The 12734-nt window shown below is 35.4% G+C and overlaps 1 protein-coding gene and 1 non-coding gene across 2 annotated transcripts; one reads left to right on the top strand and one right to left on the bottom strand.

Moving 5' to 3' along the window:
• Window positions 1-2587: 2587 nt before the first annotated feature.
• Window positions 2588-12481, bottom strand: LOC133807389 (uncharacterized). Its single transcript, XM_062245698.1, has 4 exons — window positions 12213-12481; window positions 11126-11424; window positions 3976-4461; window positions 2588-3065 (listed from the first exon to the last, which is right to left on the bottom strand). Exons 2-4 carry the CDS (start codon window positions 11372-11374, stop codon window positions 2856-2858), a joined length of 945 nt encoding a protein of 314 aa, XP_062101682.1. The 5' UTR covers window positions 11375-11424; window positions 12213-12481; the 3' UTR covers window positions 2588-2855.
• On the top strand, window positions 9719-9820 carry LOC133807526 (U6 spliceosomal RNA). Its single transcript, XR_009879433.1, has one exon. It is a non-coding gene; the product is annotated as a U6 spliceosomal RNA (small nuclear RNA).
• Window positions 12482-12734: the final 253 nt, after the last annotated feature.

Genomic DNA, 12734 nt, shown 5'->3' with positions numbered 1-12734 from the left:
CAAAGTGTAATTTGTTGCATTGCTTGCTAAAGCATTTTGGAATGCTAGCTTCTCTTGGCAAAGAAAGGGTTTGGTTTCTCTGTTCTACTTCAACGATGAGAGGACATTTTTTCAATTCTTCCATAGTCTTGTTCAAGTTTAGATAGACTTGTAAATTGTCATCACTTTCTATCTTCATTCCTTTGCTTGTATCCATTTTTGCATCAAAAGGCATATTTGTTGAAATCAAATTTTCATTCAAAGTGAGCTCTTTGTATATCTTTTCTACCAATTCCAAGTACTTAATATTCTTTTCCACCATCAAAATTTTGACTTCATGATCAACATATTTGTTGTTTGCATTCCATCTTCCGTTAAAAACTACAAACAAGATTATATTTGTCCATTTCCTACAATAAAAAATAACACAACCAAGTGAGCTTATTCCTTGAACTTAGATAGAAATTTTTAAAAAAAAAAAATCAATACAACATACATTTTGCATTAGCTCCACTCAACTTAAGGCAAACACATTTTTGCAAAACTAGGTCTCAATAATATTTGTGACGCAATAAGAAGAATCAAAGTAATGCAAAAGATGTTTAGCAGGAAGATATTAATGTTATTTTACAACATAATTTAAACCACAAACATTCAATGGCTAAAAATTTAAACCATTAGTTTTATAATTTAAACCATTGGACTTAAAATTTAAACTTCTAGACTTAAATTTTAAACCACAAATATTTAATGTCTTAAAATTTAAACCTTTAAGTTTAAAAGTTAATCCACTATCCTTTATTTTTAAAATTCTATGCTTGAAATTTGAGTTTATAACTCTTAAACTATTATGCTTAAAATTTGAATCATGACTCTTTAAAACTTAAAATAAATTCGTACAAATTAAAACCAGTGTTACAATGTTCAAGAGTTGAATATAACAACCAACAGAAAACATGTAAGAAACAATTATAGGCAAAGTCATTGATCTGCAGTCCCATTAACTCACATATTTTATATATTTGTTAATCGCAAGAATAATGCTTTTGTTCTGTATAAAGTGATCTACTCTGTATTTGTGTTCTAAGTCAGTATTTTCTTCAAATTCTATTCAGCTTCTTATGCATTTAAATTTTATACCAAGAGGACATTTGTTAGTAATAAAAACATGTTGATTTCTATTCAGTGTCTTATGCATAAAAAAATGGAAAGAATGAAGTAAATGGTAGAGGCTGTTACCATAAGAGTATCTCCTCCTGTGAATGTAAAAGTCAACTAGATACCTGCCACCAACTAATCTGACGATGATAGGTTGTCAAGGAGTAGCTATCTAACATAAAGAACTTGCTCAAGGCCAAAGACAAATAATTGAGTTTCTTTTGTAATGAATTTTATAAATATATGGTGATGATGGTATGATGACAACTGTATTCATTATGTATAAGAGAGATATATATCAGAAACATTTTCACAAACACATGGCATACATCATAGTATATACGGTAAGAATTTATTTTGAACCAAGATGCAACCAAACATACATTAACAAAGGCTATGAATCTACAATAATCATTTATATATTACTGAAATCTAAACATATATTAAGCATAGTTCACGTGAAAAAGCAAACTAATGAAAGATTTATAACATTCTACACAAAGATACACAAGACATTAATGAACCAAACTTCAAACAGCTCTTATGTCAATATCTCAGTAAAAAAAATTCCTATACCTATAACTATACCAGTAGTGGAGGCGTGGTGGCTTCGTGGTGGAGCTATGGTGGCGGAACCGTGGTTGTAGAACATCGTAGAAGGTTATGGTGCCAATGACTCTATTGATGGCAATGGCAAAGCTGCGATGGATGTGTGGTGGTTTTCTGGTGGAGTTGTGGTGGCAGAGTGATGGACGTGGAGGCTGGGATTGATTGGCAAGGTTGAGAGAATGGTTATTGTCGTGGGGTACAAGGATAGAGAGAGAAGGTTAGAGAAAATGGTAATGGTCAAGGGCATTTTTGAAAGTGTGGGAAAAAAATGGGTAGAATTAAACAAAATATAATTAAAGGATAATTTTAGTTAACTAATCATATAACTAGCTAATTTTCAACAAATCCCTACATATCTTAATCTAGTTCTCAATTGAGAAATGAAATCTATTTGGTAAAGTTCCAAATCCAAATGACCCTTGTACCCGCCGCTGGCTGCCGCGTTGCAAGGAATTTTGAATGGTGTGATGTGAGACTTGCAAAGGACATGAATTTCAACAAATTTTTCATTATCTCTAATTGCCTTGCGACTGCGTCTATAAAGATGCTCAATGGTCAAGGTTCCAGTATTGGCAATTTTGATGTCATTGTTTACTTAAGGAAATAAAACTGGCAGCTTCACGTGATAACTTCTTGGGTTTTCATTTGAGTCCTAGAACTAGTAGGCAGTTCATTTATTCGCTAAATATGTTTTATCGAGGTCTTTGGTTGTATTTCCCCTCAAAATATATTTTATATTTATATATATATGCCTTTTCTCCCAGGAGCAATATATCATGTGCGATAACAGATTGGCTTATACCAAATAAAGAATTGAAAGAAACCTCACAGTAACCCCACGTAAGAAACGATGAAGACCTTACATCGTATAAAGACCTAATTAGGCAGAACATGAATGGTTTCAAGTTATAATTCTCTCTGGCTTCCTTTGGAAACAGTAGTATAGCAATTAGCAATTAGCCATCAGCAGATTTAGGTGGATGTGAAATGAATATCTCTTGTAAAGATTTAGCCTGGCTGAAAGGGAGAATAAAGTTGAATTCAACAACATTCAGCGGCAAGAAAATACCAGGGCTGCCTGCCAGGGGAGCTCAAGATTGACAGAATTTCTATCGTTCATCTATTCCGGCTGTTGTTGCAGGCATCCCTGATGTTTTGGAAGTGGCTGTCGTGCCTGTTTTTCTGCTAAGACCCGATGAAACTTTTACTGTTGCTGGTCTTAGAAGCCGATCCCCAAGCAGAAAACCACGTCGAAATTCTTGAATTATTATCCCTTCCTTGAACTGTTGAGACTCTTCACGTGCAATGGCTTCATGCAACTGTGACAAACAAAAATACATCCTAAGATGGTCAAAATATGAATGTAGGATGGCAGATTATATAAAAGTTGCATCTCAATTTAAGTGCTAATGATTTCTAACAATTTAAAGTTATGTTTAAACAAAACCCTTTCAACAAAGTAGGTGAGAAGTTGGCACAAAGGCCTCTTCCTGCCTCATCCAACCCTACTCTATTTACTCCCTAGAGCCTACAGGACCTTAGACCACCCTCCCACCCAGCACTTTACGTTGATAATTTTTAATTTTTGGTTTCATGAATGACACTTCAAAAGATGTTACAATACAATTGTCTGAAATCTAGAAATCTAAATTGTAAATATAGACATGATAGTTTTCATATTTAGACACATGTATGAGTCTACAATTGAAGTCGGACAAACTTAGGTTGAAGGAAAATAATATATTACGTAGCCAGAACAGTCATCCAAGTTAACACACAAAAATATACAGAACAATCAAATGAGGACAAAACTAGTATGAAATGCCAAATGCATCATATCAAGCAATTAATTATCCATCCAAAATTATTACTTTTAGCTTGAAATTTAAAATTTTAACATAAAAACATGTACGATATACCAACAGGCATCTTGTTACTTTTATGAAAGAAATGGGATTGCCATGCTGCTGCAAGCCAATCCCATTGTCAACAGACTCACATCCATGCATTAATTTTTACCTCTATTCTAGTTCAAATTTAGTGAGTAGAAAAAGAATTGCCTTAGAAGTCAGGGCAAGGCCATAAGTATTCCACAACATGCCAATCCACGACATCAGAAATGAACTTAGAGTGGCAAAAGAAAAAAGTAGATGACATATTGAGAATTCAACGAAAATGCATGGATATAACACATTTAAGTCGGAAATAATTTTTACATCAAATACTCACCGCAGGATCAAAAGGCTTTCCCACTGTCGGAATAACAGCTACATGCAAGCTCCTCATTATCTCCACAAATTGTTTGTAAATACCCTGATAACTAGCATCAATCTTTTTCTCCATTTCTGTTTCAGGTTTAATTTGTTGTTTGGCTCTGTCAAAATTGTCCACCATGGCCAAGAGACTCTCAATTACCTCTCCTTGAGCATCAGTCCTTACGGTATGTCTGTCTTTCTCGATTCGTTTCCTAAAATTATCAAAATCTGCTTGTAAACGAATAAATTTTTCCTTCCCACACTTTATCTCAGCTGTCAAAGTTGAAACTTGCTGAACCAATTTGTCCATGTTATTTCCAATCATATCTACTGTAGCCTCAATGTCAGATACAGCTTGTACATCTCCTACGAGTATAGCTTCCTTGTAAACTTTAATGAGGGATTTCAAACTGAATTCTTGATGCTGATCTGCTTCATTTTCTATCCGATTACTCTCTGTCTGGATTAAAAACAACGAACAGATTAATAACATAATGCAATAAACATATACTAACACTCAGTGAAACATCTGGATATTTCCACTACATTAAAGCATAACCATGGGACCAAGTCAGAAATTGGGTAATTTTCTAATATTTTATTTCTTCACATTTAACATATATTTATACAAGGCTAGGTTACCCTAATTGTAAAAGAAAGAAACCCAAGAATTGATATAAAGAAACCTGTATAATAACTATTTTCCTATCATAGACAATTGCTAGAAAGTTTGATTTTTTCCAACTCCCCATCAAGCTGGCTTGTAGATATCCTCCATAGCCAGCTTGCTACTCAACAAATTAAACTGTCTCTTGAACAATCCTTTTGTGAAGATACCAGCCACTTGCTCTCCGGTAGGGATATAACTCATACAAACTTATCCATCTTCCACCTTTTCCTTTATGAAGTGTTTATCCACTTCCACGTGTTTTGTGCGATCATGAAGAACTGGGTAACGAGCAATCGAAATAGCAGCCTTATTATCACAATACAACCTCATAGGTGATGATGGTGATATCTTCAATTCTCCCAACAATCTTCTTATCCACAGAATCTCACACATATCATGCGCTACAGCTCTAAACTCTGCTTCGGCACTGTTTCTAGCCACCACATTCTGCTTTTTACTTCGCCATGTAACTAAGTTGCCTCCAATGAATGTGCAATAGCCTGAGGTAGACCTTCTGTCAACTACACTTCCCGCCCAATTTACATCTGTATAAGCTTCAACTTGTAGATGTCCCCGAGGTCTAAACATAAGGCATTTCCCAGGTGTTCCTTTTAGGTATCTTAGAATTCTACAGATTGCCTCGAAATGAAGTGGTCCAGGTGAGTGCATAAACTGACTCACCATACTCACTGTGAATGCTATGTCTAGTCATGTGTGAGATAAATAAATCAGTCTCCCAACTAATCTCTGATAACGCTCTCGATCTTTTACATCTGCCAATGGCGCGGGTTACAACTTCACATTTGGTTCTATTGGAGTTTCAACAGGCTTACACCCTAACATACCTGCCTGCCTTGAGTAAATCAAGAACATACTTACGTTGACTTACGAAAACACCTTCCTTGGACCTAGCAAACTCCATTCCGAGGAAGTACTTCAATGTGCCCAAGTCTTTTATCTCGAATTCTTCAACAAGTCTTCTTTTAAACTTTTCTAGCTTACCTTGATCACTCCCCGTTAACACAATATCATCCACATACACAATTAAAATGGCTACTTTACCTTCTTCTAAGTGTTTATAGAACATTGTGTGATCAGTTTGACCATGAGTGTATCCATGGCGTTTTATCACCCTACCAAAGCACTCAAACCATGCTGAGACTGCTTGAGTCCGTATAAGGACTTCTTTAGTTTACACACTTTCCCAACTCCAAAACTCTTCTCAAATTCGAGTGGAGGTCTCGTGAATACTTCCTCTTCTAGGTCTCCATTAAGGAATGCATTTTTCACATCTAGTTGGTATAAAGGCCATCCTAAATTAACCGCAAGAGATAGTAGCACTTTGATGGAATTTATTTTTGCTACAGGTGCAAATGTCTCTTGGTAATCAATCCCATAGGTTTGAGTAAAACCTTTTACAACCAACCTAGTTTTATATCTTTCAACACTTCCATCAGCTTTGCTCTTTATTGTAAAGACCCATTTACATACAACAACCTTCTTTTCTTTTGGTAACTCTACAATCTCCCAAGTATCATTCTTCTTCAAGGCATTCATCTCTTCAAACACTGCTTCAACACTTCCATCAGCTTTGCTCTTTATTGTAAAGACCCATTTACATACAACAACCTTCTTTTCTTTTGGTAACTCTACAATCTCCCAAGTATCATTCTTCTTCAAGGCATTCATCTCTTCAAACACTGCTAACTTCCAACTAGGATCCACCAATGCTTCCTATATATTTCTAGGCACAACAAAATCTGAAATATTAGTGGTAAATGCTCTATAATTTTTGGGCAAACGGTTGTAAAAAATGTATTTGGCTATAGGGTATTTGGTGCAGGTCCAAATTCCTTTTCTTAGGGAAATTGGAAGGTTAAGATCTGATTCAGGGGTTGTTTCTAAGACAGGTTCAGGTCTAGATTTTTCAGTGTTGGAATTAACTAGCAACGGCAGATTTGGTTCAATCAAATTCGAAGACAAAGTAGGAGAATTACCTGGTACTGTTGGAGGACCATCGCTCAGGGCTTCAGTTGGAACATGTGCTTGAATGATTTGGTGGTCTTTACTTCTTCCAGTAGCATTTGTTCTAGAATAAACCACAGGCTCAAGATTTGTACGATTTTTAATTAATTGTAGTATTTCTTTTTCTGATATACCAATTTCAGATTCACACTCAGTAGGCTGAGTTTCTTTAGAAGAAATAGGAATGTCAAGAATAACATTGGGTAAAGGGTCAATTTTCCAAAAATTTGATTCCACTGATTTCTCCCCCTGAATTGAATTTTTGGTAAAATACCGAGTATTTTATGAGAAAGTAACATCCATAGATGTATAAAGCCGTTTAGTAATAGGGTTTAAACATTTATAACCCCGTTTATTAGGAGGATATCCTATGAAGACACATTTCGGCTCTAGGTTCAAGCTTAGACCTAGATATTTTAGGGATGTGCCCATAAGCAGTGCAACCAAAAATTTTCAGAGGTAAGTCTGAATTAATTCTTGAACCTGGAAAATTTGTTTTCAAGCATTCTAAGGGAGTAATGTTCTGCAAAACACGAGTAGGCATCCTATTAATAAGATAAGAAGCAATGAGAATAGCGTCTCCCCACAGATATTTAGGAATGTTCATATGAAGCATCATAGCCCTAACTACTTCTAGCAAATGTTTATTTTTACGTTCAGGAATCTCAGGACAAGTGGATTGATGTAAAATCTCTTTTTTTATTAAAAAACTACCTAAGATTTTATTAAAATACTCAGTCCCATTATCAGATCTTAGAATACTCATTTTTGTTTGAAATTGGGTTTCAATCAGAGTAAAAATCTCAAAAAACTTGTGCTGTTTCAAATTTTTCTTTCATTAAATAAACTCAACAAAGACGAGTATGGCCGTCGATAAAAGTAACAAAATATAAAGAATGGTGACCTTAGAAAGTCCCCAAACATCACTATGAAAAAGATAAAATGGTTGTGAAGGACGATAAAATTTGGGAATATAAGATTTACGGTGGCTCTTGGCCAATAAACAACTATCACAATGAAAAGATAAAGGATTCAATTTTTTAAATAATACAGGAAACAAATATTTTAAGTAAGAGAAACTAGGATGGTCTGATCTACAGTGCCAAATCATTATTTAATCATAAATAGAAAAAGAACTGATACTACTAAGTTCTTGAGCATTTTTATCACTAGATAAAATATTCCCAAAATAATAAAGACCATTAATCATCCTAGCACTGCCAATCGTCTTCCCTGAGTTCAGGTCCTGACAAATGTACTGACATTCATAGAAAACAATAGAACAATTAGAATCTCTAGATAATTTGCTAACAAATAAAAAATTACAAAAGTTGAGGAACATAGAGAACAGATTTAAGATCTATTCCCTCAGATAATATAACTAAGCCTTTTCCTGAAACAAGTGAGAAACTACCCTTAGCAATCTTAACTTTTTCAATACCAGGACATGGATTATAAGATTTAAATAATTTAGGTGAATTTGTCATATGGTCAGAAGCTCCGGAATCAATGATCCACAAAGTGGCTGGTGTATAAAAACAGTTGAGAGCATAAATTTCAGTACTTGTATGTGCCATAGAAGCATCAGAAATACACGAGGATTGTGGGTTGGACTTTAGCAGCGCCTGAAGATGCTCCATCTGCTTCTTGGTGAAGGGGCTTGTCTCGGCCTCATTGGCTGTAGGAGTTCCACGTCCTACCTTGTCAGCCTTGCTCTTCCAATTGGCTGGTTTCCCGTCAATCTTCCAGCAAGCCTCACGGGTATGGCGTGGCTTATTACAGAAATTACACCAGACCCTTGGCTTCTCATCAGATCTTTGTGAACCAGTCCTACTATAACCTCCTGAAGATGCCAAGGTTTGATCCTTCAGCAGTAGTTCCAGCAACCATTTTTCCCAACATAACATTCCTCCTGCTCTCTTCTCTTCTAACCTCTGAAAAAACTTCACTAATGGAAGGCAGAGGCTGCCTACCAATAATCCTCCCCCTTACTTCATTAAACTCAACATTAAGACCAACCAAGAACTTGAAAATCCTATTATCCTCAACAATCTTCTTATAGTGACGATCATCCTCAGCAGATTTCCACTCATAAGTGTCAAACAAATCTAGATCCTGCCATATTCTTTTCAACAAAGCAAAGTATTTAGTAACATTATCCTCACCTTGTTTTACATCACTGAGTTTGAGATTCAACTCAGATTTGAGATTGATTCCCTAAATCAGAGTACAACTCGTCACATTGTCCCATAATTCTTTGGCAGTTGAATAACACATGTAATTCAAGCTAATCTCCTCCTCCATAGAATTGACCAGCCAAGTCATAGCCATAGAATTCTCTGCATCCCATGTAGCAAACGCTGGATCATCCTCCTTAGGAGCCACCTCGCCAATCAAGTAGCCCATTTTTCCACATCCTCTCATATACATCTGGATCGATGTAGACCATCTCAAAAAATTATCACCATTAAGTCTAATGGTGGTAATTTGAATAGGGTGAGATTCAGAGATGATTTTAGGGTTTTCAGTAGTGTTAGGAGTGACAGTGACATTGGCTGCGTTTCTCGGATTCAATGGAAATTTCAGACATTGTGAAGGTAAGGGAAGAGAGGGTCGGCTATGATACCAAGTCAGAAATTGGGTAATTTTTTGATATTTTATTTCTTCACATTTAAGATATATTTATACAAGGCTAGGTTATACCCTAATTGTGAAAGAAAGAAACCCTAGAATTAATACAAAAAAATCTGTATAATAACTATTTTCCTATCATAGACAATTGCTAGAATATTTTACACTTTACAGCAAATAAACTAAAAACAGAAACTTCCTAAAATAGTTTGATTTTTTCCAACATAAACATATACTAACACTAGGTGAAAACATCTAGACATTTCCACTACATTAAAGCACAACCATGGGAGCCCTTTGGAAAGTAGACTTTGGACTATCCACGAGCACATAATATGTGCCAACAAATCATTATCTAGAACATCTAATAATCAATAACAAAAACGGATATGTCCCGTCGCGGACATCCGACAAAATTGGAACGATACAGAGAAGGTTAACATGACCCCTGCGCAAGGATAACACAAAAAAATAATAAAAATGTATATCTTAAATTGGCCAAGGTGTGTTTCATATGCACGTGAAACTTAATGGCATTATTCATAGCAATTATGTTTTTACCCAAATGCCTACATTAACTTACAATTTAAACTACTAATTGGGAAGTGCCTAAATTGTTTCATTTTGTCACAACATGTCAATGCCAACAGTGTATTCCTCTTGATTCTTAAATCATCTGAACTAACGTGACGTTTGGTTAGAAGGAATGAAAATGGAGGAATAGGAATAACCCCAAGAGGTAGCTCAAGTGGTAAGGGCGAACTTAAGGATCTTACCCATCCCAGGTTCGATTCCCCACGAACGATTAAAAACTTCTTGGGACCACTGGGGCAGTCTCCGGTCGACAAAAATACCCTTTGGGGCCAATGTGCCACTTGGGGTTAGCGCCAGGACCTCGAGGGATTAGTGGGGGTGGGGCCCCTGATACCCTCGGTTACCAAAAAAAAAATGGAGGAATAGGAATATGAATGGGAAAAGGAATAGGAATGGAATAAAAATTAATATAATAAAAAAAATTGAAAAAAAAAATTATTAAATTTTTTTCAATTTTGCAGTGGAATGGTATTTCCTTCCATTCTCAAATGAATTAGTCATTCCACCAAAATAGTAGAAAAACCATTCCATTTGAATAACATTCCAATACTCTAAAATGCAACCAAACAAAAAAATAGAATGAAAATTAATTTATTTCCATTCCATTACCCCAACCAAAAATCACCTAAAATCAGTCTTCACCTTTATTCCAACTGATATATTTTTCAACCATATTTTTTTTTCTCATTTCTTTTTTAACCTCTGGGGGTTAAGAATGAGGCACTCAGGTAATCCTGTGGGACCTGTGCACCATGCCCTCAAATAACTCCTTACATAAGTTGGGTTAAGTCGCTACATTCGCAGTTCCAAATATTCACAAAAAAATAACATAAGCATCTCAAGAGAACCTAATCCAGTGATTTTTATAACATTGAAGTAGCTCTTGCACAAACATCAATACCCCAAGGTTTAATCTTTGAACAAGAAGTCACTTCATCTAGTATTTCAATATATTTTAAGCCCCTTCACAAGTTCTCATAAATCTTTCCTACGGATATCCACTTTACACCTTCAGGCATCAGCATTTATTGTCCTAAACAGGTACATACACGTACTTTTTTTTATAGAGCACAGAAAGTTTAGCCCTGATAACTCCAAAAATAAGGTACTGCCAACTTTTCTCTAAAAGAATAGAATTCATAGCTAGAATAAGACATCATCATTTGCAATTCAAAAATCAAATTAACACATACAATATACGTACCGGCGAAGCATAGTCCCGGGCAGCAAGAAGATGTCGGAATTGCGAGCGGGTGGTCTTGTGCACTGCTGAAGAGCTGAGGATGCAAGAGGAACCTGGAATTGAATTGCGTAGGTGAAGGCGAGGAGCACGAAAACAAAGAGTGGTAGGAGTAAGGGGTAGGGCTTTGAAAGGCTTGGGGTTTAAGGAGATCAAAGAGGCAGAAGAAAGAGGTGCCAATAGAGAGTGGTTCGAGAGAGATATGGTCGCCATTAAAATGGGATTACAAAAATGCAAAAGATGCAGACTTAACTGCCAACTTCCTGCAAAATCATGCGTACTGTTGCTCAGAATCAATGTACAGAATGAGACTTGAGATATCACATCTTGAAGCACAAAGAAAAGATTACATCCAACAATCGTGGTCTAGTAAGAAATTTCCACTGCTGGCATTTAAAATAATAATTAAACAGAAAAAACAACCGAAATCTACATAAAGTCATCTACACCTTACATTTCATGGGTGTTAATTAACTATACTCAAACCAGGCAAACCAGCCAATTCTCCCTGGAACTTATAATCCATGTAATTCCAAGTACCTAGCCTAAAATCTTATGGAACAAAGTCTGTTTCTTTTCAAAACTCAGAATATGATTTAAATCATTTACATGACAACGTCGTTACCGCATACATAGAAAATATTAAATATAATCATCAACAAAATAGAATCAACTTCCCCCTTACAGAGATGCGGGTTCAATAAAAATCAACAATGAAAAAAAAAAACACCAATCGGAAAATTCAATTCAGATTACCCCCAATGCTTTTAAAAATAAGCTACTTAATACAAAAAAAAAAAAAAACATATGGAAAATCAAATAGATTCCGAATCTTAATTAGGATTAACCATATCTCTCTAAAAAAAAAGGCCAAAAACAATCAATCTCAAATACGAATTACAAGCCTTATATTCGTTTGATCCCTAACAAGCTAAACAGAAAATCCATGGCGTAAACCGGAACTTGAGCTCCGATTAGATAAATACATAAAAACAATCAAAATCCTAGGCCAACAAAAAATCACAGTACGCAGAAAGACAGGCAGTTTTACCTATGAGAGAAGATGAAAAATCGAAGATGACAAACGAAAGAAGCGAAACCCTGTCTACTTGCCGTGTTTGAGAAACTAGTTTGAAGAAGAAGGGAAGGGAAGGGAAAGAGAGGAGGCGATCAACTTTGTGGAAGAAGAAGAAGATAGGGTAACTAAGGGAGAAACTCTCTGCTGCCAAATTTCGGAACCCAACAAGCACAACAAATGTTACAAATGTCTTTTTGCGTATTATTTGAAGCTGGGTAGAAAGGGGTATATTCAAAATCAAAGATTATTTTTATAATAAATAAGAGTAAGTAAATTCATTAGGTAAATTTGATGCTTTATGCATCATAGTGTGCTCTAATAAAAATATATGCGAACATTATTACAAAAAAATAATGTCATTTTATAAAATTTTAACAATGTTGCTTGTTTCGTTAACAACCCCTCTCTCTCTCTCTCTCAAATTATTTCTCAATCTCTCTCTATCGTTAACGACAGAGGACTACATAAACATTGTCACTGTCATTAACGATGTCA

The sequence above is a fragment of the Humulus lupulus genome, chromosome X, assembly GCF_963169125.1.
Source record: "Humulus lupulus chromosome X, drHumLupu1.1, whole genome shotgun sequence".
NCBI lineage: Eukaryota > Viridiplantae > Streptophyta > Magnoliopsida > Rosales > Cannabaceae > Humulus > Humulus lupulus.
The sequence above is the reverse complement of the archived record's forward strand: the minus strand, read 5'-3'. Positions and strand labels throughout refer to the sequence as shown.

Coding starts and splice junctions, on each gene's coding strand:
- LOC133807389 (XM_062245698.1), bottom strand. CDS start 11,374: ATGGCGACCATATCTCTCTCGAACCACTCTCTATTGGCACCTCTTTCT. Junction 4,462..11,125: donor CCCGGGACTATGCTTCGCCG/GTACGTATATTG, acceptor TTTTTAATCCAG/ACAGAGAGTAATCGGATAGA. Junction 3,066..3,975: donor GAAAGCCTTTTGATCCTGCG/GTGAGTATTTGA, acceptor TGTTTGTCACAG/TTGCATGAAGCCATTGCACG.